General features: G+C 47.3%; 7 protein-coding genes across 7 annotated transcripts; 3 read left to right on the plus strand and 4 right to left on the minus strand.

The window, feature by feature from the left end:
• The first annotated feature begins 300 nt into the window (after window positions 1-300).
• Window positions 301-682, plus strand: EDB91DRAFT_1179615 (uncharacterized protein). The gene has a single exon (XM_041320439.1). The coding sequence runs from the start codon at window positions 349-351 to the stop codon at window positions 505-507; it is 159 nt and encodes a 52-aa protein (XP_041168772.1). The 5' UTR covers window positions 301-348; the 3' UTR covers window positions 508-682.
• Window positions 683-1,271: 589 nt separating this feature from the next.
• EDB91DRAFT_1089096 (uncharacterized protein) lies at window positions 1,272-3,571 on the minus strand (the record flags this gene model as incomplete). The annotated part of the gene is made up of 7 exons (XM_041316555.1): window positions 1,272-1,321; window positions 1,588-1,900; window positions 1,959-2,300; window positions 2,355-2,705; window positions 2,758-3,039; window positions 3,094-3,369; window positions 3,473-3,571. 7 exons carry the CDS (start codon window positions 3,569-3,571, stop codon window positions 1,272-1,274), a joined length of 1,713 nt encoding a protein of 570 aa, XP_041168773.1.
• A 712-nt stretch (window positions 3,572-4,283) lies between these two features.
• EDB91DRAFT_1018657 (uncharacterized protein) lies at window positions 4,284-4,439 on the minus strand (the record flags this gene model as incomplete). The annotated part of the gene is made up of 1 exon (XM_041312522.1): window positions 4,284-4,439. A coding segment is annotated over one exon (156 nt), but the record flags the coding sequence as incomplete, so codon positions are not given.
• A 62-nt stretch (window positions 4,440-4,501) lies between these two features.
• On the plus strand, window positions 4,502-8,530 carry EDB91DRAFT_1284709 (uncharacterized protein; the record flags this gene model as incomplete). Its single annotated transcript, XM_041324777.1, has 17 exons — window positions 4,502-4,527; window positions 4,584-4,632; window positions 4,669-4,723; window positions 4,776-4,841; window positions 4,894-4,959; window positions 5,012-5,380; window positions 5,447-5,964; window positions 6,017-6,148; window positions 6,198-6,218; window positions 6,278-6,495; window positions 6,549-6,678; window positions 6,731-6,826; window positions 6,869-6,906; window positions 6,974-7,070; window positions 7,130-7,586; window positions 7,637-7,813; window positions 7,875-8,530. 17 exons carry the CDS (start codon window positions 4,502-4,504, stop codon window positions 8,528-8,530), a joined length of 3,171 nt encoding a protein of 1,056 aa, XP_041168775.1.
• Window positions 8,531-11,524: 2,994 nt separating this feature from the next.
• Window positions 11,525-13,440, minus strand: EDB91DRAFT_1017355 (uncharacterized protein; the record flags this gene model as incomplete). The annotated part of the gene is made up of 6 exons (XM_041312505.1): window positions 11,525-11,619; window positions 11,678-11,758; window positions 11,804-11,990; window positions 12,771-12,807; window positions 13,069-13,267; window positions 13,317-13,440. Coding segments are annotated over 6 exons (723 nt in total), but the record flags the coding sequence as incomplete, so codon positions are not given.
• A 6,844-nt stretch (window positions 13,441-20,284) lies between these two features.
• Window positions 20,285-22,101, plus strand: EDB91DRAFT_1179620 (uncharacterized protein). Its single transcript, XM_041320440.1, is given in 8 exon segments — window positions 20,285-20,550; window positions 20,606-20,716; window positions 20,734-20,735; window positions 20,771-20,926; window positions 20,976-21,054; window positions 21,107-21,232; window positions 21,284-21,474; window positions 21,524-22,101. The coding sequence occupies 8 exon segments, from the start codon at window positions 20,490-20,492 to the stop codon at window positions 21,758-21,760; spliced, it is 963 nt and encodes a 320-aa protein (XP_041168777.1). The 5' UTR covers window positions 20,285-20,489; the 3' UTR covers window positions 21,761-22,101.
• A 1,501-nt stretch (window positions 22,102-23,602) lies between these two features.
• On the minus strand, window positions 23,603-25,418 carry EDB91DRAFT_1284710 (cytochrome P450; the record flags this gene model as incomplete). Its single annotated transcript, XM_041324778.1, has 8 exons — window positions 23,603-23,685; window positions 23,757-23,943; window positions 24,040-24,216; window positions 24,273-24,407; window positions 24,477-24,565; window positions 24,654-24,807; window positions 24,917-25,074; window positions 25,139-25,418. 8 exons carry the CDS (start codon window positions 25,416-25,418, stop codon window positions 23,603-23,605), a joined length of 1,263 nt encoding a protein of 420 aa, XP_041168778.1.
• Window positions 25,419-26,985: the final 1,567 nt, after the last annotated feature.

Consider the following 26,985-nt stretch of genomic DNA (forward strand, 5'->3'; position numbering starts at 1 on the left):
GAGGAAAAGCAGTTCAAGGTCAAACTTACTGTCATAGACACCCCCGCGTTTGGTGACTATGTCGACAACTGCGATTCACCGAAGTCGAAATCATCAAGGCTGAGCTTGAGGAAAAGCAGTTCAAGGTCAAACTTACTGTCATAGACACCCCCGGGTTTGCGATTGACCTCATCTCGATGACGAAGGAGTTGCACTACAAGAACTACAGGCAGCAACAGATGGAGATGAGGAATGCTCGCTACTTATCTCTATGCACATGCTCGACCTCATCTCGACAACGAAGGAGTTGCACTACGAGAACTACAGGCAGCAACAGATGGAGACGAGGAACACTCTCTACCTATCTCTATGCACATGCTCGACCTCATCTCGATGACGAAGGAGTTGCACTACGAGAACTACAGGCAGCAACAAATGGAGACGAGGAAGTTTGGGGAGCCCACTCACATCAGCATCTTTGGGCGAGATGGCGGGAAACGGACTTACTCGTCTGTATTGTGCTGGTAGATATCATTCCTAAGCGTGATATAGTGGCTTGGCCTGCTAGCTGTAGAAAAAATCAGCTGATACAAAGACAACGCGCAGATTTGATTAAGAAAATTGGGAGTGGGAAACGGACTTACTCGTCTGTGTTGTGCTTGTAGATATCATCGCTAAGCGTGATATAGTGGCTTGGCCTGCTAGCTGTAGAAACAATCAGCTGATAAAAAGACAACGCGCAATTTTTGACGAAAACGCGCACCGCGCAAGGTGCGGAACGCGCAAATAATAAATGTGCAGGTGTTACACCATACGGTGCCAGCATCCGTGCGCAACATCTCTATAAGATTCCTATCGCATCAAGGAGCACTCCTACTAACTCCGGCAAGATACATTTATTCACAGAAAACTTGTGGGGGAAGATCAACCAGTTGGATGGAAGAACAACCCCATCAAGTGGGAGGTTCGGATCCACTCTATGATTTATCACGAAAGAGGAGAGGATATCCTCGATGTAGGCACATAGAACAGACAGATTGACGCTTAAACGGTGGTCGAGGACATGCTTGGGGAGCACTGAGCACACACATATGAACCCAAGGCACGAGCTCACTGTAGATACAGAATTCCCGAAGAACTCCTCGGTACGAATTGACCATGTCGAGCACCAACATCAGGAAATCACGCATTCACTTTTTACCCACTTATATCCAACTTTTCGCATGTCGTAGTAGGCAAGTAGTGCAAAGTCGAAAAAAGCAGTTTCAACTTTTTTCAGTAGATCTCTCTACTCAAATGATACATATTCTCAACTTTTTCACACTTATTTTTGCGAGACCCACTTGAAAGAGCACAATCATAGGCATTAAAAGTCAACTACACAAAAAAAGTAGTCCAAAAGTGCAAATAGTGGAGAGAGAAAGTGGTTGAAAAGCGCAAAAAGTAGAGTAAAATGACGGCTCAGATGAGCGGAAAGTGACGGCGGGGGGGAGGGGGTTCATTAATGTGAGGATGGAGCAGTGAAACTGATACACGAAGCCGAAAACAACAAATATTCTGTCAGATGTATTAGTAAAACACAAGACTACAACGAGCAAAAAAACCTACAGAGCAGTGCACGTCCACCCCTGGGTTTCACGGTCTCAATGGGAGCATTTTTGACTTGAGCTGCCTCCTGGTGCTGGCACACCAAGTCAATCGTATCCGCTGTGTACTGTGGTCCACGTCTCGTAATGGATTCATAGTATTCAGCCATCGTGGCCCCGCAGTTAATCTCGGAAAAGGCCTTTGCCGCAGTGCTCTCTTTGCCGGTGGCTTTATTGAGCTTGCGAGTCGTACTACCGCCCTTCGTGCTGCTAGTGGTGGTTTGGGTGTCCTCATCCTCTTTCGGTTTGGCAATGAAGGAGAAAGCACGTTCGAGCTATGAAAATACTACCGTTAATCAAACTCAAAATTTAAAATCTGTTGATGGAACCTACTGCGGCAGCGCATGCGGCAATTATAGTCTCCATACCCTTTGATTGCAGATCATGGGTGTTGAGTGCTGGTACGTCGAGGGATCCAGCAGTTGCATTGAGATGAGCCGTCTCAATCATTTCTAACATGAATGCAGACCGGTAGATCTCGTCGGGGTCGCAAGCGTCTGGATTCTCATAGAGGAAGGCATACTGCTCGAGAAGATTCGCTGCCAGTGCCTGTTCAAAGTCGAAGTCGTCATCCTCTTCGTTCTTGTCATATGTTGAGGATGCCAAAAAATTCGCAACGAGGGCGATCCCTGTGGACCCGAAATTGCTGCACCAGGAGTATAAACATTGATTCACCTTTGGTTGTGGTTGAAAAATAATTCGCACATGGAAAACAACAGTGGGACTCACCAAGCCTATGATAGGGCCTTTCGGTTGAACATTATGCATTACTCCTGGATATGGGACCTCAAAAATAGCCTGGAGTGCTGGGAGTAAATGCTCAGTCTCAATTGTCCAGAAATTCGGCTGAGAGCCTGCCCAAAGAAAAACGGTCGGGATAAAATTCCTGCGCCACGTGCCGTTCTCCAACATGATTGGTGGGAGATCAGTGTTTCGCCATTGGTATCCAGGTTTTGGCTTTATCGCTGTGTCAGTGGACATCAAATCGGGCTTGGGCGATACCAGAATACTAGGGGAACTCATTGATTCCACTTTTGCTTTCTTGGGCAGGTTCGGGTTCTTGGAAACCGTTACGCTGGTCTGGCGGTGCATCAGTCTCATGATAGAATCATTCTCAAAAATGAATACTTACCTTTGTAGTGGTGCGCATGGGCTTGGGAACCTCCTCGACCTCTGAGTTGGGAGAGATAACTTCAACATCCTCGCTGTCAAGTATCATTAAATCAGCGTCCGAGTCCACGTCGTATTCCTTCTCGACTTCTTTGATTGTCCGCTTTGCAACACTGACAGTGCGAGTAGACTGCTCTAAAGCATATGTCACAATTTCAGCTTGTTGAGAGAACAGTAATAAGTTGAATGGAATGGACACTGGCACTTCCTCATCTGAGTATGGTTCTGCAATCCCTACAACACTCTAACACAAAACATTACAGTAAGTGTGGTATGTCAAGCATTGCCAGTGACTTACCTGCATTGCCGCCTTCACTTTGCCACTACCTGTGGGGGCGGACAGGTATTCTTCAAACTCATCATCCTCATCCGATGCGGAAGCCTCTGAAGGATCGTACAAAGTAGGGGGAGGGTCCTTGGCTAGTGAGACAGTGGTTGCCGCCGTCTGACTCGATAAGAAAGTACTAGTTGCTGACTTCAAAACATTTTTGGCTGAAACAGATTGAACGTCACTAGCAACTGGGGAGTTTTTGGTGTTTGTCCCAGGCTCTACGTGATTGCACCAGTCCTTAACCTTTCCCAATAAATTGTATTTTTTATTGCTGAGCGCCCAAGTACGGGTCATGAAGTGGAGGGTTGATTCGGTGAGCATCAGCTTCATGATGGTGAGAACGAACCACTGACACGATAGGATTTCCTTTCTTGTCACTGGTGTTGGACTCTGGACATTCGGACGACGGACTGACTGGAAGCCTAGCGACGTCAGAGTGAGACATGACGAGCGCAACCAGTCCATACAGCGAGACGACGCATTGACGTCAGCCGAGGCTGTCGAAATTAGTTTCTTTTATCTCTATGCCATTCATCATTTACCATTACTATACTGACTTCATATAAAGTGTCGAGTTCATCGTACGGGCATCTCAGTTTCTTCTAGACACTGAGATGTAAGCCGTTTATGTTTTTCTTATTACTATACAGATCGCTAACCAAACGTAGATACATTGTTTTCTCAGGTACTTTACATTGTGCTACGCAAGTTTCTTCTAGACACTGAGATATACATTGTTTTCTCAGCTCTTACTCCGCTCCCACTCGACTGTGATCACCACAACTGGCAGCCTGTGCCTTGCCTTTGCGCAGGTCTCCATCAACAATCTGCCTCTTTGCAGCGTTGATTGCCTCACGCAACATGTTGTTGACCTTCTTCAAATTCTTCTTCAGCTTCGCGGCATCCAAATTCCCTATCGCATCGCCATTGCCATAATTTTCTATGTCTGCACCATCAGCACGCCTCCTCCTCACCATGGTGCGATCATCTGCACCTTGAACCATCGCCTGTACTGGAGGCACCTGGGAACTCTCTGAGGTGGCTGCACCTTTCGCTGTTGGCTTCTTCTTGACCGCCTTAGGACGAGGCTTTACTGGCTTTGTCTTCCCAGTTGCTTGAGTGGCCTGCTCAACCTCCATGGCAGCCTCAATACCAGCAATTCGGCTGATTCCATGTCGCACAGCAGCTTCCTGGACTGCCTGTCCTTCTCTGGCATGACGCTTGTCTTCTTCGATCTGGGCCTGGGTGCGTCGCTTCCTTTGACCTTCTAAAACAACTTGCCCAGGGTGCTGTGATGCATTTTTGGCGCGTGTACGTCGAGGAGAGATGGGAGTTGCCATGGCAGATATGAAAGGCAGGCAATGGCAGGAGAAATATGCCGAGGATGGGACCTGATAAATGGTAAGAGTTGAAATACAAACTTCAAAATTTCCTAAACTCAAACAAACAACCCTTAGTACCTCATATCGATTCACACAACTTTCCAAGTCCGCCTGCTCTCTCTGCGTACGTTGGGCCTTCTTTCACCAGACCTGATACTAGCAATTCTTCGAATCGTTTGCACCCCCAACTCCGAATACCATAAATTCAAGCATCAGTAAGCTGACGGCAGACTGCCGGGAGCTGATATTGACCTTTCTTCCAACCAGCTCCATCCACGCAGTTCTTCGAATCGTTTGCACCACCAACTCCGAATACCATAAATTCAAGCATCGGTAAGCTGGTGGCAGACTGCTGGGAGCTGATATTGACCTTTCTTCCAACCAGCTCCATCCACGTGGTTCTTCGAATTGTTTGCACCACCAACTCCGAATACCATAAATTCAAGCATTGGTAAGCTGGCGGCAGACTGCTGGGAGCTGATATTGACCTTTCTTCCAACCAGCTCCATCCACACAGTTCTTTGATTCGTTTGCACCGCCGACTCCAAATACCATTAATTCACACATCATGACGCATCATGACTTCAGCGCTCTTTGCATTCCTTGCACCAAGTCGGGGTGCAACCATTGGTTTAAGAATCGGTCGGGGCATACACAGCATATGAATGTGGTGCACCCCATGTTTGCACAGCCATCCGCATCAATTCAGCCTCATGCCCGTTCACCCGGCCCTGTGCCCCCCCCCCCCAATGTTGTACTAGATTCTGGTGATGCCATGGACTTCGGTGACGATGAAGATCCTCTGCAACCAGCAGCTGAATTCGTTGGCGCTGGCAGCCGGTTGTATAGAAATTACCATCCCTTCTTGTCTGGTGAGTATTTTGTCGCACTTTATGGTTCTACATTCTGTAGCTAATTCATCATTATGACTCCAAAAGCTCGCCCCTGTGATGACAAGGGCAACTTCCTTGCACCAGGTACTCCACCTCAACCTCTCTCGGACAAGGCATCGGATGACTGGAGTCCCTACGGGAGCCGTGTCGAGTTTGAACTTGCCGACTACTTATTTACGAAGAACCAGACCCTGGTACATTCGATCAATCAATTGCTGAACATCTGGGCAGCTTCTTTAATCCAAGCTGGTTGCAAGGCACCTCCATTTGCAGATTACCATGACGTGTACAAGACAATTGACAACACTCCTCTCGGCGAGGTTAAATGGCAATCATTTTCAGTCAAGTTTACAGGTGCGATTCCAGACGAGGGTGCTGCGCCCTGGATGACAGATAGCCATGACGTTTGGTTTCGTGATCCCCACGACGTTGTTCGAAATATGCTTTCCAACCCAGATTATGCTACCAAGATCGATCTCCAGCCGTACTGTGAGTTTGCAACAGAGAATGACGAGCGCCAGTGGCAGGACTTCATGTCCGGAGATTGGGCTTGGTCTCAAGCAGTATGCCTTTCTTTACCTTTGTTCTCCTCTGGTTTGACAAGGGCATCTGCAGGACAAGATTGCTGAGGATGCTGAGACTCATGGCTCAACATTTGTGCCCATCATTCTCGGAAGCGACAAAACAACCATTTCAGTTGCAACGGGGCAAAATGACTACTATACTCTCTACACGTCTATCGGAAATGTTCGGAATAATGTCTGACATGCTCACCGTAATGCCGTTGTTGTCATAGGGTTTCTTGCAATGCCTAAAAGTAAGTGGTCGCTTGTTTCATGTATTATTGTCCTCACATCTTGCAAAGCTACCAAACAGCATGCCGAAACAGCAAGCTTCCGCAATTTCCGGCGTCAAATTTTTCATTCCTCGCTCTCATTTATCCTCAAGAACTTAAAACCTGGCATGATCAAGCCCGAGGTCGTGCATTTTGGCGATGGGCACTATCATTGTGTAATGTATGGACTTGGACCTTACATCACGGATTATGAAGAACAAGTATTGCTTGCCTATATAGTGCGAAACTGGTGTGCTAAGTAAGTCTTTTGAATGACACATTACTATACTATTTGTTCTTATGCCGTGTCAGATGTCTTTCGCGTCACGGCAACCTTGATGAGATTAATCTCTGCCGCTCAAGACTTCACGCAGATGCACCTATTGAGGAGTGTGACCATGCAACACTGTGGGACGAATATGGCATAGTCAGGGAGCTCGTGGTACCAATGTTGCTCACTCCTGTTTGTACTTAGATTTAACTCATATATTCAGCTGTTTACGAACGATTTCCCCCGCGCTGATATCCATGAGCTGCTCGCACTGGATATTCTCCATCAAATTATCAAGGGGGCATATAAAGATCATTTGGTTGATTGGGTTGAAAAATACATCCACTGAACACATGGAAAGTCGCAAGCTAACATAATTCTAGATGATATTGACCGAAGGTGTGTTTACTCGACCAGTATTTTGATTAATCGGTCTTAGTTTTTTTTACACTACCACTACTACTAGGATTGCAACTGTTCCTTCATTTCCGGGACTGTGTAGATTTCCCCAAGGCCGCCACTTCAAACAGTGGACAGGTGATGATTTGAAGGCCCTCATGAAGGTGATTTTACATACAATTCTACTCAGAAGTCGGGATAATGTAGTGCTAACTCTCTCAAGGTATGTCTGCCGGCAATCGAAGGCTACGTCCCTACAGATGTTGTGCGCACGTTCCGTGCGTTTCTCAAATTCTGTTATCTCGTCCGCCGCAACATAATCACGGAGACATCGCTCAATGAAATTCAAGATGCACTCACTCGTTTTCACAGATATCGTGAGATTTTCAAGACTACGGGTGTAGTTTTAACTTTCTCGCTTCCTCAACAACACTCGATGACTCATTATGCCCACCTTATTCGATTGTTTGGTGCTCCAAATGGCCTGTGCTCCTCAATCACTGAGTCAAAGCATATTAAGGCCGTCAAGGAGCCTTGGAGGCAGTCCAGCCGATATGAAGCACTGGGTCAGATGCTGCAAATCAAACAGCAGCTGGACAAGTTGGCAGCATCGCACATAGATTTCTGCAGTCGTGGAATGCTCTCAGGTACATGTTTGTCGGCCGTTCTCACAACGCTTGGTATGAATTTCATTTCTAATACCTTCTTCACTATTAAATCACATTACTAGAACCAATGGATGAACGGCCTGCTGCACCCGCCAGTGCAGAGCATGCTGTGGACCAATATGAGCCACCTAGCCTGATAGAGTCAGCCAGTATACTCGACGCAGACGTCAGCGCCGACTCTGAGGACATTGATGAGCCAACTTCGGTCCTTGCGCATGTACAACTTGCTCGAACATCTCGTAAGTTGTTTTTTTTTTTTCATTTGCGTGATTTTAATATACTAAGTGTTAATACAAATAGAAGGAAAAAAGCGCTCACAAAGTGTTCCTGCCCTAGCTGACGAGCTCAACATCCCGAACATGACAGATCTCGTTCAACAATTCCTTGTTGAGCAGCTTTATCCCGATAACGATGCCGCAGAAGCCCCATTTATGGAGTGCCTTCATTATGAAGGAAGGATCCGAATTTTCAACTCTGTGGTATTGATGTTCTTCGCGCCTAGTGATTTGAGCGGAATTGGGGGGATGAAACAGGAACACATTCGTGCATCCCCAAAATGGAGAAGCGGGTATGCATGCAAAGACTGTGTGTTTGTGATTACAGACCCAGATGCTCAGGGTATGCGGGGCATGGACATTGCTCAGGTACTGACATTTTTTTCTTTTCGGCTGAGGGGCAGATATTATCCATGTGCTGTTGTCCGTTGGTTCAACCGAATTGGCGATGCACCGGATGATGAGACTGGGATGTGGATGGTGAAGCCATCTTCTATCGGTAATTGTAGGCACTTTGCAGTGATCCACATTGACTCCATTTTTCGTTCTGCTCACCTTATTCCTGTCTATGGTACTGAACCACTTCCCTCGACGATTAAATCTCACCACATCCTCGACGTATTTACACTCTTCTATGTCAACAGATACGCTGATCATCATGCCTTCAAAATAGCTTCTTAGTGCTTTTAACTTATCGCTAACTTATTTCTAACATTTCACTCTTTCCAGCTTTTTCGCTTATTTCACCCTTTTTACTTATTTAATGGCACAAACTTATTTGGGAATCCGTCAACTTATGATGTTTGGAAAATAAGTGAGAAAAGTAATGATGAGCAATGGGTCTTGTCGATAAGTACAAAAAAAGCTGAAAAAGTGAATGTGTGATTTCCTGATGAAGTAGCGATTATCTGCTTTGCGAAAAAGCACATACTGCAGTCACTTTACCCTCGTATAAAACATACAGCCGAGGTTGAAATATCCCTGTTCTACACAGGCCACCCGACGTGGGCCCATCAATGTATCTTTGTGTTAAATACAGGTGGGCCGGTCTCAAGTGTGTATCTGATACAAACAGGGGGCCCATAGTATGTGGTGTAGTAGATAAGTGTAGACTTTTCTATTGACTTTGGCAGGTAGTGTATGAAGTATGTACCTGATACCAACAGGTGGGCCAGTCTCAAGTGTGTATCTGATACAAACAGTGGGCCCATAGTATGTAGTGTAGATAAGTGTAGACTTTTCTATTGATTTTGGTAGGTAGTGTATGAAGTATGTACCTGATACCAACAGGTGGGCCAATAGTCCAAAGTGTGGAGTTTGCTATTGCATTTGATAGGCAATATACAAGAGCTATATATATATGTATGATGGAAACAAGTGGGCTGAGTGGGCAGTGGTACTGATATATACAGATGGGCCGAAAGTGTTCATAGACTAGCTTCCATAATATACATGCCAAGACCACCTCGGTCAAAGGACATTCGGTCAAATATGATGGATGAGGGATTACCAGGAATCGATCAATAATATAAATGCCAAGACCACCCCGGTCAAATACACTCGGTCAAATACAACTCGGTCAACAGACATTTGGTCAAATATGATGGATGAGGGATCTACCAGGATCCGATGCATAAGATACATGCTAAGAGCACCTCGGTTAAATATGACACAGTCAAAAGACACTCGGGTAAATACGACTTGGTCAAAAGACACTTGGGTAAATATGACTCGGTCAAATATGACTCTGTCAAAAGACACTCAGTCAAGAGACATTCAGGTAAATACGACTTGGTCAAATTTGACTTGGTCAAATATGACTTGGTCAAAAGACACTCGGGTAAATACGACTCGGTCAAATATGACTTGGTCAGAAGACATTGCTGCATGAAGCCATTCGGCGGTCGCAGCACCTGCATGATGGTGCCATTAGGCAGGGTGGCATAGCCGTTCATAGGGATGTGGTAACTACTGAGTGGGACAGATACCGGAACGTGCTGAGACTCAGCCTTGAGACGCGCTGGTGAGCCAGTCTGATTGGACTGGGGAGGTTCCGCAGGAGGTGACATCTGCACGTCTGTCGGTCGATGTGCTGTGCCATTGAGAGTCGTGGCGGCGATGCCATTGGGTGCGGTGATCAGCCTGACCAAGTGGCCATCTGGCGTAGGAGTGCCAGAATGGTTGCCATTGGCTCCATTCGTGGAAGCGGCGGTGCGAGGAGGGGAGGACTGCTGAGCTGAAGACGATGGCAAGAAGATATCAGTGAATTGTATGAGTTGGTGAATTTTCAGTTGCGTGGAATCTCATCGGCATGCATGATGTGGTGACTGAGATCAGGCGATCAGTCATATGGAGTATAAATCGGTCAATTCTGAAAAGACAAGAAACTGCAGGATACCGTGCCAACTGCAACACATGACCGAGATACACTCTGCCGACATGCTGTCGGTACTTATATCACAGGAAAGAGAGTGAATATACATGGAATCAACACCCAAACAATTGCATTTGAACACCTGGGTAACACCTATTCTCATGCTTATTAGTAACAAATATAGCATAGCATGTATGTTACTAACAAGGGGGGAAAAGCTCTGTCGCAGCACTTCAGCAATACCCGCAGCACTCAGCAGTCCCTTGGGTAAAATAAATAGGGCGGGAATATTCAGATATGATAAGGGAATTATCTAGTCTTATCTACTGATTAGATTGGTCACACTATCTATTTGTCATCCCCCAGATAGGAACAATTGATACCACTACACCTCCGGACACTTCCCACGCTGTTCTCTCTCAACCTCAACGTCGTCAACAACAATGAGCTTGATATCTCCCTTGTCCCTAGCTCAAATTCCATCGCTCTTTCGGTGTTTGTGCTCCTGGTGGATGCCCGATCCCACTGCTGACCTCCCCCGTGATCTCACACCCCTCCCTTGTGCGCTATGTCGCACCTGGCGACCTCGTGTTGATCGACCTTACGTCTGCCTGCAACATGCACTTTTTTATCCCTTTCCCCCGTGTACAACATTCACCACCACCACCATGGGTCCCACAAGAAAACGGATGTCGACGTCATCAAGGGTTACTATGACTCTTCTCGATAGTAGCTCCATGACAGTGCGCACCACCAGATCATCACTCACTCAGATTCTCCAGCAGCGGCTTCTCAGAGCAGACCAAGAACGCCATGCTCGAGGTACATTTAATATTCTCACAAAGGTTCATTGCTCACTATGATTAGAAAAAGCCCGACGCATGCAAGAATTGCTTGCTGAAGCTCAGTACTCGCGCCGTGATAATTCCCATCATACATTCGATTTTTCAAAGCCGATGAGCGCTGCGCTCAGTGATTCATGTCATTGTCAATGTGTACAGAAGGTACATATGATACTAATCTTCGTCCGAACTCGAGCTTGAGCTTGACTCATTGCTGTCAACAGTCTCTTTGCTCATGTGCTGCAGTGATGCACGTGCCCTTGCTTTCCTCGGCACATAAACTTGCTCTCCACGTGCCTGACGTACTCGGTTGTTTTTCATCCTGTCGTGAAGATCATCCTCCGAGAGCGAGACCCACTCGCACGAATGGGATTTGAGAGCATCTAGTAATGTCTGAACATGTGCCCTTCCACCCACCTTAGAAGGATTTTTTACTGTCCCTGGTAGAGGCCAGTTGTGTAGCTCTATGCCATAATGTTCGACGATAGCACGCTCATAGTTAGTGTAGTTCATTTTAACCTTGCTCAACACATTTTTCTCCATCAAAATGAAATCTTAATCAAGATTTATGTTAGTAACGGAATAAGATTTGATAACACAAAACACGCGTACCTAGCTCGGCTTGAATAAGCTCGCGACATTCGCCGATGAGTTTGTTGAGTGGCCATGCATGGTTGAGAGACACGCGTTCGTCTTTGGAACAATTAGTAGGATACAGTGTTGAGGGGAAAGACATACCCAGCTCGCTAATAATGAAGGCTTCTAATTTGAGTCCGAGGTGCTGCAGCTCGATTCCTAGTACATCCTGAACGAACTTTTGAGACTTCTTGGTGAAAAACACTTTCGGCTCCGCAAGGTCCTCGATTCCGCCATGCACAGCAACGTAAAAACCTTCCATACCGGTGCACGCATGAAGAGCCATCCACTGTGGTAGGTTAGTTAGTTAGTTTTAGTTAACCCTAATTACAAGATGAAAACATACCTCACGATCCATTGAAGTGAATTGTCATGAATGTTACCAACTGCATCTAAATTTCGATTATCGAACCCTAAGTCACCTTATCCGATAAGATTAGATTAGATAGATCCCTGATAAGATAAGATGGATAACCGATTAACGATCACTATCTCTACATCACATCTATACTACATCGACGTCATCCATCCTTATCCGTAACCCTAGACATACGAACTCATCACATCCTTAGAAGTCCTACGATTAGGCAACGGGTTACTTCATAAGCATCTACATGCCTCTATGATCGAACCATAACCAAAGAGTCCTTTACGACTATCTCTTGAAGAGTCATCACCTCTTCACATCGCATACCTTCACTTCCTTCACATGACATGTTAAGAGTTACCTCTGTCATTCACCGAACCCCTTACATAAGAACCTGTTGCACAGTCACAGCTAAACCCTGAAACCCTATCACAGAAGCATTGCTCATAGAGAAGCATGTTCATTACCGAAGACCCTGGAGAACCCTTAGATCCGATCGTACCCGATACATCTCCAGATCCTATCTAGATCCTCGATCTAGATCCAAGATCCTATCTCTTATCGAGATCCTTAATTACCGCTCGAGACTTCTTGTCACAGAACTCTCTCACACCCTTCTTAATCTCCGCTTACCCTGAATAGAAGCAGTCCCTGAGAACCCTGCTTAATCACCGATACCCTTGACCCCTATGAACCCTCTACCCTTTTCTCCTTGTAGTTGATTGGCTGATAAGACGCCCTATACCCTAGGTGCAATGTTATGACCGTATATAGTTATATCACAACCTTTCATACTCAGCTATCTCCGCCTAGAGAGTAGTATATAGTTTAGGTCGTAGTCAGTAGTACTCCTTAGACTTAACCTCCTCGTTTCTACGTTATCGTAGGGCCTAGATGTTCCCTCTCAATCCATCTTGCTTTATCCTCTTCAGACTGAGTCCTGTGGTGTGATCCATACTCCAGACACCTACTAGTTAGGTTAAGGGACGCTGGTCATAACATGAATGCAGCATTCACATCGTGTTTGACGGCTTTAGGGTTTGCGCGTGCGGTATGGTTCTTCACTTCTCGAGCTTTGAGAACACGAATGTTGTAACCTTTCTTTTCAGCAACGGTGAGTCTTCCATAATCCCGCAGCAATCTCGCCTTGTTTTGCGCAATGAACACCGTAAGTTTGAAGCGATCCCCTCTGCCTAGTCCTAAAAATGTGATTGTTATTTTTACTCCGTCATAAAATTGTAGACTAACCTTCATTTGCATCCTGAAGTCGAGCTTTAACAAACGCATTCCAGGAGTTCACACGTCTATTCTGCTGCAACATGCGACTATGGAGAAACAATTGGTTTCTCGTCCACTTGAGTGAACTAATATAAAATATTAATATCGACCACAATGAGAAAGGACCGGCTTGGACTCCAGAGGAGAAGAAATGGTGCTCACCGGCCATGTTTTTGCGCAATCTCAACGGCCTCTGTTTCATATGACTGTTTTGCAGTGTCGATGTCATCTGCCAGCTGTTCCTGACGGACACGCTGTTGGGCCTTTTGAGCTGCTGTTAGTTGAGCACGCGCTCAGTGAATCTTAGTGGTCAGGCGAGTAACCATGGTCCAGGGGGCTTATGCTGACACAACAGACATGGTAAGGCAGGAGTATTTTATACTGGGCAGATCCAGGGACAAAGTTTGAAATATGTGTGGTACAAACAAACAACGTTAGAAATATATGCGAAGATGGAGTAAACAGAACCACCAGAATGAAACTAAACTAAATGAATGTGAGTGGGCATTCAATGAAATAGACTCCAAGTGGCAACTCATGAAGCTGATGGTCACGACTTGCGCTATTGATGATTCTGATGAGTTTGCCACAATGATCTTCAGGGATATCCATCTTCATCAGTATGGCCGTCCAACAGTTAGCTTTGTACCCCTCAATCTGTTGGATACAGTGCCAGATCTCGTGGCGAATAGCGGGGGATTGAATTACAGCTTGTTTGAGGGTGTCCATGGCTGTTTGTGCGCATTCGTCCCAAATGAAAGGTACAGCATTGCGGGTGAGATTGGTAAGTGGTCGTGCAATGAGGGCATAATCCTTGATCCAGTTGCGAATAGTGCCTGCTATGCCGAGAAATCCTCGGACTTCGGTGCGTGAAGTGCAGGGTGACCATTTCTTGATTTTCGCAACTTTAGACTCATCAGGGATACGTCCCTTATAAGTGCACCGCTGACCAACTACTATCACCTCCGGTACGCAAATAAAAAGCTTCTTAGCTGATACCGTGGCTCCAGCATGCTTGAGTTGGTGTAGAACTCGGTTGACATCTAAGCAGTGCTCCCAGACAAAGCGTTGAATACTGGGATTTTTGGGGATTGTTTTGAACATGCTATCCAAGAGCTCATACTGTGTGCTTGGTCCAAGAATGTTGACGTCATCTTGAAAATTTGGTGCGATCTCGATCTCGTGCTGCAAAATGAAAGCAACATCATTCTGGAAGACGGCAGGTGAATCTGTCCAACCCATGGGTAGAGCAGTGAGACGAAAGGTGCCGAGAGGTGTTTGGAAGGTTGTAAGATCACGTGATTCTTCGGCAAGTGCACGATGATCGAAACCGACAAATAAATCCATCATCGTATAAATAGATCGTCCGGCTGACTGCTCTGCAAATAGCTCAACATACGGAAGAGTAGCAGCGTCTTTGACAGTGACTGCGTTAAGGGGCTGGAGGTTGTGGACAATGCGAATGGAGCCATTTTTCTTTGCAACACAGAACCAGCTAGATTGATAGGAGCTGTTCGATGGTTCATAAATCCCTGACGCGATTTTTGACTTAATGAGGGAAATGACCTCATCGCGGATTCCCGGTGGGATGGGTGGCTGACGATGTACCCATGGAGTGTGCTCTATGGTTGGAATGATAACCGGTGGGAAATAGTCATCCCGAAATCGGCCTTTCTCCGTCTCATCCCATGCTAGTGCTAACTCGTTGAGAGATAAGACATGTGCAGCTAACTTTTGCTCGTCGGGCCATAGAAAGCTGTTCTTGAATATTCCAAGGTCGTTCATGCGTTCCTCGGTGAGACGGGTGCCTGGAATAAAGTCTGAGGGAGTCGGAGAGACCGTGGGAAGGGATAGGAGTGGGTCTTCGGGAAGACAACGGATAATACGAGCATGGGCTGGCATGGTAGTTGCGACTGGCTTGATTCGATTAGCAACCTTCTTATATGCGAAAACGTGTCGGAGTGGATCATAGTCGAATGCATCTTGCAACAGGTGCTCCGAGAGAGAGGTGGCAGTGAGACGTGAGACAGCGATGGGTGATGATGAAGGAGTTGAGGCTGTAGCATGGAAGGTGGATGTTGCGAGCATGAACGAGCCTGGACGGGGTGGGAGACGAGGTGATGTAGCGCAGGTCCGGACACGTGTGATGTCAGTGGGGTCGTGGATAGTTACATAGACCATTTCTGCTGTTTCGGACTTTGATAACTTTACGAGTCACTGCCAAGGATGTCCTAGAAGCAAGCGATAAGGTGCGTCCGCAATAACGTAGGCATGTGCCCAGGTTTTAATGCCATCTACATTGATCTCGAGCATTTCGATACAACCAGCCATATCCTGCGAACTGCCATTAGCCGTCTGCATACACATACGAATGTCTTTATTGATTGGGGCTCGAATCTTCTTCCAGACATCTTCGTGAATGACGACAAGCTCTGACCCTTCATCTAATAATCCCATCTCCGTGTGAATGCCGTTTAGCGTGACCATGAGCTCGCGAAGGGGGGTAGCATGTTCGACTAGGGGTGGCGGTGCGGAAACAATGGCCGAGAGTGCGTTTGTGGATACTGCTGATGGCGTAGCGATCCGATGGGTGCGGCAGTGTTCTACAGCTTCGCGGCGAAGATCTGGGCTGATTGCGAGAAGGTCGGAGATTGTGACATTGGGGACAGCCGTGCTGAGCATGTTCTGATAGATACGAGATGCTGCGTCTGGGGTAGCCGCCTTGGATTCATAGGTGAAAGCTGGAGCCTTCTTAGCATAGGCATTGGAGGGCGGAGGTTCGGTGGAACAACTCTGGCTTCGTGCACGGGGTAACTCGGTGACATCAGACTTGATGGATGGTTCTGGGGTTGATCTGATTTTATCCGATGCTGCAGACTTGGCCTTGGAACGTGTGATAGCTAGTGTTTCAACTCTGGATTCTTCGTCTTCGATCGTCGTGACCGTAGCATGGTTCTCGGCTATCCGCGTGCATTGAAGAAAGTAAGACTCTGAAATGAATGCGCTGGAGGGAATGGAAGGTGTGGATGGCATGTGCGGAGGTGCTTCGCGTTCGAAGGGCTTGTGATTCACTGGAGCAGGTGGAGCTGGAGTCGTGCTTACACTGTACTTATCGATAAGTTGTTGCATCGTCTCATTGCGTCGTCGATAGATGCGTGAGCCATCTGGGTATGCATAGAAATGGTTCTCGCGAATAACACGTCCTGTGCGAATATACTCTGCCGCCGTAGGGCAATTACGAATCAGATGCTGTTGTCCACAGAAATAGCAGAAGAAGTCGTCGTTGAATGATCGGGATGGTGCTGCGTGTGTTGGCGTGACTGCGGGAACATTGTTTGAGATTTGACGAGTGCGCGGAGGGGCCCAAGCTTGAGCAGCTGCAGGAGCGAGACAAACAAGACGGGTGTAACATGACGAATAATTGACGTCTGCGATGTCAAGTCCATGCATCTGCCGTGCGAGAGAGTCAACTTCATCTAGCGTAGACTTTTGCGTACTGGGAATGGGGGTTCTGGGCTTCTAAAACGGACATTCCTAGTCTGCACTTCGCGCGGAACAGTCTCGGAGTTCATCTTCATCGTCTGAATCAGTAACTTGCCCGATTGCGTGCGCGAGAGTTGATCAGTTGCGCTAGTCGGAGTACGACGATCTCGAATGGATTTAATGCGGAGAGTGATGGGATCATTGAATTCGGCATCGAAGGCTTCGTCCGAGAACACATGACGACCAGCTGCTAGAACCTTCTCAAAATCAGCTGGCTCGTTGCGGTCGAAGTTAGGATCCTTAAGTTCCAGACGCTGGAGGATCTGCCGACGAGCACGGACAGATAGTCCTTGCCAGAAGTACTTATTGCGGTCCCGTACTGATATTTTGTTGTTCGTGACGAGCCAGACGGCAATCGCACGAAACTGACGGTAGTACTGAATGAGCTCGGTCTCCGTACAAATGTCATTATCCACTTGATTGACGACAATCCGTTCGAGATCACGAACGGTGTAGCGCTGCCCCTTGCTCGCACCAGGGTACTGATCTAAGATATTCTGCTTGAAAACGGGATAGTCGTGACTCTCGTAGCCAGTGAGCGTGATCCAGAAACGCTTCGTCGGGAGATCGACGTATCGTACTAGACACTTGCACTTGTCAGCTTTGTTAAGCCGTAAGTAGTTGCGAGATCTTCAAACAGCTCAAAGAACTCTGAGAGTTCGGACGTCTCGCCATTGAACAACGGCACTTTGCTTGAGTTGGGACCAGGCATGGCGCCTATGCCTTGAAGCGCATGCGACATCACGGCGGTTGGCTGGGGTGCGGCTGGTAGTGTAGCGTTGGTGAAGATGGCGGGTCTTAGTTGAAAGGAGGGTTGAGGGTGCGGCTGCGGCTGCGGCTGCGGAAGGCTGAAGAGTGGTAACGAGGGTGTCTTTGTTTGTGAGACGGTAGTGGTGATGGACGTTGGGGAGCTGGGTTTGCTGACGATGGGCGCGAATGGGTTATCTTCATCGCTGGATTCCTGATTATCGAGTCAGGGACGGATTGGGGTAGGTATTGTACTGCTGGCGGCGACTGGATTCGACGGTGTTATTGGGATATATGGTAGTGGATGGGAAACGGATGGGGCGGTGAGGGAGCGGCTCTTGTTTCTGGTGACAGCCAGCATGGGCAAGTCTTCTGCTAGAGACTTCTGCGGGAGTCCTCTGTATTGAAGCGGAATGGTGATAGTCGGGAGTGAGGTGATGATGGTATGGAGTTGGACAGAGATCTAATCACCCCCTCGCGGTGGGCTCCAATGTGTAAGTTAGCTACGACGTGCGTAGCTAGAGGCGATGCGAGTGCGAAGGGGGTAGATAGACCGCTGAAGGAATGATAATGATTAGTGTTAGCTTCAAATGACGGATGACGGATGCGAGAGATATCGTGAATCGGTAAACGAGAGTGACCGCGTTATAGCGATGATAAGAGAAGGTAATGAGACGGGTTCTTCGGGGCGTTCTTCTGGGGGATCTACTGTTCTATTCTGCTGCTTATTAGGAATGTACATGGGCTACTTATACTGTAGGATGAGGAAGGGTCGTCCTAGAATAGTTAAAGGCAAGGGCTCAGTGTACGGTCGGTGAAAGCGGTAGCTGAAGGGAGTGGCGTTTGTATTTGATAGTGTAGCGAGAGAATGATATAAGAGTTGTTGACAAGGTGAAGACGGCGGTATTATGAATGGAGGAACAGTAACGACAGGAAGGGTTTAGCGAGTGATAGGAATTGAAAGGATAGGTACTAATAAAAGGGGTCGGGTATCATGCTTGACAAACGGTCCAGGCGTTGACGTGGTGGTTGCGGTGAGAGGAGTATCGGCATGTTCCGGCGATAAACGTTTGGTAATTCTTACACATGCCAGAGATTTTATCAGGGCCCAGAAGATCTTGAGCCCACGTACACCGAGGAGTGTTTGTCTTGTCATTAAGGAAAAACTTCCTCGCAAAGTTTGCAATGACAGGGGTTGAGACATTCGTGCTGTCAGTGCTTTTTGAAGTACACGACTTAGAAGACTGAAACAATGTATGAATCTTTCTGAAACTTGAATTATGATGAAAGGAAAACGTACACTGTGTTCAGGAAAGAAATAACTGTCGCAACAAGTGTTACCACGTAGGACGCTATGCGTGGGTTATTCATTGCAGCTTCTGCAACACCACTTGGCAGGCTGATGGGGCCACTGGTGCAAACATAGATCGCAAACCACAAAGCAATGGTGAAGATAGCAACTTGAATGAAGACATGACATGCCAGCAGGCCGTTGCAAAGATTGCGAATTGTACAGTCACGCCCCTTGGAGTCAGGGCATTTCTCGGAGTCAAAATGTTTCTCAGAGTCGAGGCGCCTCCATGCGCCTCTGTGCGTACGAGCAAAAGAGAAGGGATTCTGCCATGCAGCCATTGGTGATGACTTGTCGTAGTGGAATGAGCCCAAGTTGAATGCGATCGTGGCAGCAGGCTCACATCAGTAAAATACTTATATTGTCGTAGCCCTAGTGACAACTATATAGGGCTACATAGGTACCGTAACCTACTAGTGTAGGGGGCAGAAAGGAATTGGCAGAATGGAAGAAGTCGGCAAAATGTATCATCACCAAAATTCCTCAACCTAGATCAGGAAACAGCCACCTCACTACATAGTACTATATAGCCAGGGTAGTCCGTGTAGCTCTGTAGTTACATGCCCTCTATATAGCAACTGAGGTGACTACATAGTACTACATAGTGCTATATAGCGCTATATAGCGCTACCAGGTACTACTGTAGTAGATTGTAGTTAGTGATGTGCAAAGCCCGGCCTCAGGCCGTGGGCCAAGCCTGACCGGGCCTCCTTAGGCCGAGCCCAGCCGGGCTTTGAGAGCGGCCTAGTAGGGCTCAAGGCCCGGCCTCAGGTATGTGCAGGCCAGAGCCGGGCCCTCAGGCCGTGGCTTTCATACTAATTTTCGTATCTGTACGACGATCGCCGGATAACTGCACAGTTCATCGCGCCTCTGTCCTGGGGCATCATAGCCCAAAGAATGAATCATTGTCATAACAAGGCCCAGTACTTCGGGTCATACATTAAAGCCCTTCTCCCCCCAGTACTTCGGGTCATACATTAAAGCCCTTCTCCCCCCCAGTGCTTCGAGTCATACATTAGCATCAGTAAACTACAACTTTTCCCACAGCGAGCGCAAAATCTGCGCTCTTGTGCAGCCAGCCACAGACTCCACAGTTCTCCCAATGTCCCAGCTCACTCGGACCACAAGGTATCCAGTCACTCACAGTTCTATATGGCCTGCAGCACTTTGCAGCACATTTCAAATTATATACTGTATATCCCAGTAGTAGTACTTCAATATGATTCAATTTCAATGCTCAAAATTTTCGTTAAGTCCAAACGACTCGAGTCGGAGGAAATTCAAAGACAGTGATAAGATAGGCTTCATGGATCCAATAACAACACGGACACCATCATGAATGCCTTCGCATACTACTAGTACGCTTTGAGGGACACAGCTTCGCACAGCAACACATCTACGGTCTTCATCTTATTCACTTCCTGCGCTCGACCCCACCCAGAAATATCGTTGGCCTGTCTCCTGTGCGATTCTGGCTCAGTGGTCAAGTGACATGACCGACCATGAGCATATCTGTGGCCAAAGCTGCATTCTTAGGTTTGTTTTTTGAGACTTTATTTTATGGTGCGTTACCCACTGGTAGAAGAGTGATGGTGTCGGATCTCACTATTTAAAATAGGCGTGTTCTTCACTTTGTACTGGTTAACATTGTTCGTCCTCTTTAAGAAAACTGGCATTCAACGGCGACTTCTTATCCCAGTGGCAACCTTACTGCTCTGCATTGCAACGGTCGTAAGTGTGATCAATCCTCTTGGGGGAATAAGTTTAACACGATCACTTTCAGCATCTAATCATAGATTTTGTTCGAGGGTTAGAGGCATTCATATTCCAGGTGGATACGATTGGTGCCGATGCCTATTATTCCGACATGGCTTCACCGCTGAATCTCGTATTGATATCACTTTACGTCACGCAAACCATTCTTGCTGATGGTGTACTTGTGAGTTTCACCACCCGAGATGTTCGCTCTCCTCTGAGTAGGGTATTAGATTTGGCGAGTTTACGCGTTCAACAACGGAAGCCTCTTCATTGCCATTCCTGGTTGTATCGTTCTGTCGGCCACTGCGGGTGAGTATTCCGATAGGCGTTATTCGATCATCTTATTCCATGGCATTTTTAGCCATTGGGTACTATCTTATTTGGCCCTTCTCTCGGACCAGTCTGATGTTCAATATCCCTGCTGCTATTTCTGGGTGTATCGCCACTTTCTATACATTGACCATGTTTACCAGCGCCACCTGTACCAGTACGTCTGTTGCACCAGATCTGCAGGCACCTGATGACCAGAACAACGCAGCTTTGATTGCCTGGCGCATCTATCGCAATCGCCGTTTCATGCCAGGAGGGCTTGGCATTTTTTTACCCGTCTTCATCGTCATCATTGAGAGCGGCCCTTTATATACTACGTGTGTCCTTGCACTCCTTGCAGCATTCTTGATCAAATCCAATGGCGAATACGTTGTGTTGGGCGTTATCGCTCCTACTGTGGTAAGCTGATTTGGCTTGGACATAAACTGCTCGTAAGATTTTTCTTCAGGGAATCATATTCTGCCTCATTATCCTGCAAGTGCATTTCAACGTAGGCGGCAGGCCCCCCACCGAGCAACCTGCGCAAATGAGGAGCATTCGATTTAGAGGGCGAGGTGTCCGGGACGTCGACTCCAGCAGGGAACCGATGACTATGCTCACCATGCAGGAGTCGGAGATCGTTCAATCTGACATAATGGGAAGAAAGAATGGCCAACCGCTCTCGGGGGGTTTCTTTCAATTGTAAATTGGTCACGTTCAATTCTATGCAGCCTTTCCGTCTGCGAGCAGCTAGGTCGCCGATCCTGTTTTCGGAGGACGAGACAGACAATGGTCTCACTACATCGAACATTATTGTACCAGGCGCTATACCCCCCATCTTCACACTATATATTCATAATTGGCTTGCTGAAGTTATTTATTGCATTATCGCATTTTAAAACAGACACAGAAATGATGTCCTTCCATCCTGGACATGTTGCAGGAGATGCCTGACCGACTGAAGAAAGAAGAACGTGATCTGAGCCATACTAATGTGGATGCTTCTACTGAAGCTGTGTTACCTTTGACGATCCGACTATCTGCAGGATGAATCACTGTCCGTGTAAGTAGTGGTGGTGCATGCTCTGTCCATCCATGTAGCCTTCCTGAAGTTAGCTGTTGTACCTACATATATGTGTTGATCTATGACATGAATAAAGCGAGGGGAGTCGGAGCCACACTGACAATTACATAGCGCCCAGGGTGCGGCACTCACACTCTGGAGCCTTACTAATGGCCCCCGAAATCATCTCTTGCCTGACATATTCCGCTGGGATGGCCCTGAACGCTGCCTAAAATACCAAGAGCACCGTGGCCACTGAGCTTGATCAACGCTGATGTGACTTGACCCATCTGTCAGCTCGGATATCCGGGTAGTGAATGTTAATCTCTGATGATGGAAGTGCTATGGGTGAGTTGATCATTACCAATGGCGTTTTATTCGAATCGACCAAGTGATCAACACATCGCTTTGTCAATCGGAAGCAAACTGCTAAACCAGATGAGTTGACCAATACTAATTGTGTCGTGTCTAAATCGTCCAAGTGAGTTAACTGATGAACTCGCACGATTTGAATCCGGTTCCGCAGCGCCCTAATTTCCTGTTCGCGTCGTCGAGAATCAAATTGCGAAGGTCAGTTTGTGGATCCGAGTAACCGATTCTGAGGGGGCCTATACAGCTGGTAATTCTTTCAAGGCTTGTAAGCCACTCCCCCATCTCCGGGCGCTAGGAGAGGGAACACCGCTTCACCGCGTCCTACTAACGCACACACTCTCAATTAATATCACACCCTCCTTCAGCACATACCGACGACCTCACCCCTGACAACTCCAGCGGTGAATTGGCAGAAGCACCAAGAATTGCATGACACTACAATCAAACCGCAGAATATTCAAACGTGGTCACGACTCAGGAGCCGTGAGAACGTCTAAGCTTAAGCACCACAGGTTGAGCAAGTACAACCACCAGAAGTCGAGGCTCCATCGAGTTCGACCGTTTAGCACTACACAGCAGCAAGGTAAGAAACCACCAATTGAGGCGTACCAGTCTAAAGGCAGGACCCGAACCGGTAAGAAATTCTGACTTATTATGGCGGCGACTGCAGCAGACGCAGACGGAGCGAAACGACAACAGGAGGGAGACGGGATAAGACGGTAGTATGAATCACAGGAGTCCCAGTAATTTAAGAAGTATGGCTTGCTGACGAGAGAAACGAACCGTCTATCACAGGCCGTCACGGCATGAAATTTGGATTACAGTTACAGCTGTTTGTGTTGAGAAGATGAAAATCACCGAGCCATGGCCAGTACCACACTATAATAAACTGTGGAACACACCAGCTATAATCAGTTTTCGCTCAAAGTGACGGATGAGCTGATTGATAAGAGAGAGATGCCAATAGATCCTTGTTTCTTGGAACGAACCTGCACTTGAATGGCTTAGGGTGCCTTTGGGTGTGTAAGAATACGATTTAGAGTCACAGATTGATGAGTTACCGAATTGGACCAACACCCTCGAACTCTGCAGAAGGGGTAATCTGTCCCCCTCTCATCTAGCGGTTTTAGCGATCGTGAACGCAGCAAGGGTACAAGAAATATTCAGGTATAATGATGCTTCGGCAAAATGGATTCCTAAAATAGAAGGCACTCATTCAATACAATCTGAGTGTTGACTGGGGCAGTGTTATGCGAATGACACGCACCAGGGCATGCACGACGCCCGAACCCAAAGACGAATTTGTGCGGGTCCAATTGGGGAGAGGGGACCGAGGGAAGCGTTCGGGCCTGAAACTCCAATGGGTCGGGGTACGTCTCTTTATCGCGTGACATGGAAAAGATGTTTGCTATGACGATGGCACCCTTAGGAAATTCGGTACCCTTCGTAGACGTCTTCCTTCATTGCGTGGTGGGTTGAGCCCTGGGTTACTGAGAGTGAGCGGGAACGAAACCACAAAAAAAAGAATATGCCTAACCTCGCGGTGCCACGGGTGCCCAGCGGAGGATCTCCTGGATGAGCGCTCTGATGTACGGAAGCTTTTCTCTATCCTCGAAAGTGGGAAATCTGTCTTGGCCCACGACAGCATCGATCTCTGCCTGCGCATGCTTCTGCACCTCGGGATAGAGCATCATCGCCAGAACAAAGGACGTGGCGGCTGCTACTGTCTGTTCATTGTATTGATTGTTCACAATGCATGAGGAAGGTGCAAAAAAAATCTTACGGTGTCCTGCTCCCCCGGCATAGATCCCCTGTGCATGCACCACTTGATTATTTCTTCTTGCTCGGCGCCGACTGTGGACCCATCCTCCCGAAGGAGCTGTTTCTGAGACGACGAAGGAGCATAGTTATCACTTTTCTAAGAGGCGATGACAATTGTTAGAGCTTCTTATGAAGGAAAGTAACATATCGCAATAGCCAAGCTTACTATTTGCTGTTTCGTCCAGTCAAATGGTATGGTATCAGTCCTACTTAGCTTTTTCCCGAGGTCGAAGGCCACGCGTTTAAAACCTGCGCCTGGGAACCATAGATGGTACGAAACGCACTCATAGAAGATTGGCTGGCTTAGCTTTATAATAACTCGGAAAATGAAAAGATGACCTACAGGATGGTATCACTTCGACCAACCAAACGGCCAGGCCGGGACAGTATAAGCAGACATGGCAAATGCTTTCTTGCAAGATGCCAATGAGATAAGCATCATTCTTAGTGACCTTCCAGCCATATGCGAGATTAAGGACAACGGCCCGCCGCGTTTCCTGCACCTCCGATGAGAAGCGAAGAAAACAAACCCAATCACGATTATTTTTACCTTCTGATGTGCGCAAAAAATTGTTCAGGGTCTTGTGCAGACCATCAAGCAAACACTCGAGATTCTTCGATTTGCAGGCGACTGTACCTTTGTATATTGCGGGGACTCAGACTTGCTCTGAAACATCTTCGATAAGTCTTGAAATACGCGTGATTGAAAGATATGCTGACCGCGGTCAGCATGCGCTTCGCAAGTTCTGTGTGCATCCATACATCTTGGACGATCGGAATACGTAGTGGCGCGTGAATCGAGCAATTCAGTGGCTGTTGTTTAGGGACTGAGCACTATGAACTGCTGGCCAGGTACACGGAAGGAGAGGATGGGCCCTACGAGAAGTAGGTTAGCAAGTGTCCCAGAAAGCAGAGAACTGGAGATTATGCACCATAACTTTCCGCCCAAGTGGCGTACATCCGCCAAGACTCCTGCTTGGGTAGTTGATGCATTTCCAGTGAAGAACTTTGGATGTGGCCCAGGTGGTAGTGGCAATCTACTGCGTCGACGGCTGTAGAAGTAAACTGCGAATGCAGTGACAAAGAGGACGATTATACCAGACAACATTCAACAGATAACAGGTAGGTCCGACTATCGGCTTGAGCTCGCTTCTTTTTAAATCCATTCACCTTAGCCGCGCCCCTCGGACCCATTAGCATCATAGAAGCAAGAAGACACACTTCAATTGAGTCACGGTCCGACCTTGACTCCAATGGAGCGCGCAACTTCAAGTTGTGGGTGACGAAATCGTGTCGTGTCCCTGAGATACTCCGAATCTGCAAGTGAAGTCGCTCTCAAGATTGAACAACCTCAGGCTTGAACCCGAGTAAGTTACTACAGTATAAGTACAGAGTAAGAAAATCCGCATGGATAGTCAACTTTTATACCACTTGCCTAATAAGACGATGAGTACTATGAGATATCATGAATGAGCTTGCCTCTTGATCATGCTGATGAAAACTCAACGACCCATCAATCAGCTTAAAATATTAACCTCTCGGGATATCATATGACCGAAGGTGCTATGAGGTGCTATGGATGAATTGATTTTACCTGGCATCTTGTTCAAATCGTCCAAGGAGGTACTTGCACCATCGAATCACTGTGTGAGTCTGAACCAAACTACTAGGCAGATAATTTAATTACATAATACAATTGTCATGTCCTAATGATCAATCGTCCAAGTGAGCGAGAGCCATTCCAGGACCTCGCGTGACTCTTAGATGATTTGGAATCATGGAGAGAACTGAGTGTAGGACTCTAGAGCGATCTCATATATACGAGATCGTAGTGGCGCCTGTGCGCCAAGTTCTCCGACCCCAGTTTGGTAGTATGCCCACACCTCAGTCTATATTCGAGTCTCGAGAACATCCATTAAATTTTGAGTGGATGAATTACGAATACATCGCGAGTCACTGTATCCAATATTGTTATGAGGAAATGGAAACGGCGCTATCATAACTAACACATGACGAGGAGCATGTCGGCTGGCCGGTCTCCACTCGAAACAAGAACTAGTCCTCACACCCGAAAAATCACATGACAGATGGACAGCCTTGCTATCATTCAGTCCTTTCACCACGACAATGACAGGCACCGTGTTCCCGCGGTAAGTGGACATGGACCGGGTGTACTGTGTCTGTGTGTGCTGTAACCGAGTTAGCCCAATCACCAGCTGAGTGTGGTGCGTCCCAGACGGTAGTCAGGATGGTACAGGCTGGCACGGACACGTCCGTGCGTTGATTAAGAGAAGCCTTCAAATATTGTCAACGTGACATGCTACAACAGGCATCTCAACCCCTCACCCACTAAGAGCCCTTCAGCAACCGAAATTTGAACGAAATTTGCCAACCCAAAGTATTGGAAGTGTCTGAGATGTAAGCGGAGTCAGAAACCAATCGGTAAGATTGATCGTTATTGATATGTTATCACAGTATAACATGGATCCAGTACTCACTATGCAGCTGCTGTTGAATCAGCCGCTGTTTGCTGACCCAATACTTGCTAACAGTCTTATTCCACAGGGACTCTCATTACTGCTCAGCTGCTGCCAGGAGCTCGCAAGCAGATCAGAGTCGCCAGGCGCGAGCCGCAGTCCGCGAACGCATGCTTCGTTACATCGCTCTTCTCTCAA

Source organism: Suillus paluster, assembly GCF_016628075.1.
Source record: "Suillus paluster strain FC165 chromosome Unknown EDB91scaffold_280, whole genome shotgun sequence".
Taxonomy (NCBI): Eukaryota; Fungi; Basidiomycota; class Agaricomycetes; order Boletales; family Suillaceae; genus Suillus; species Suillus paluster.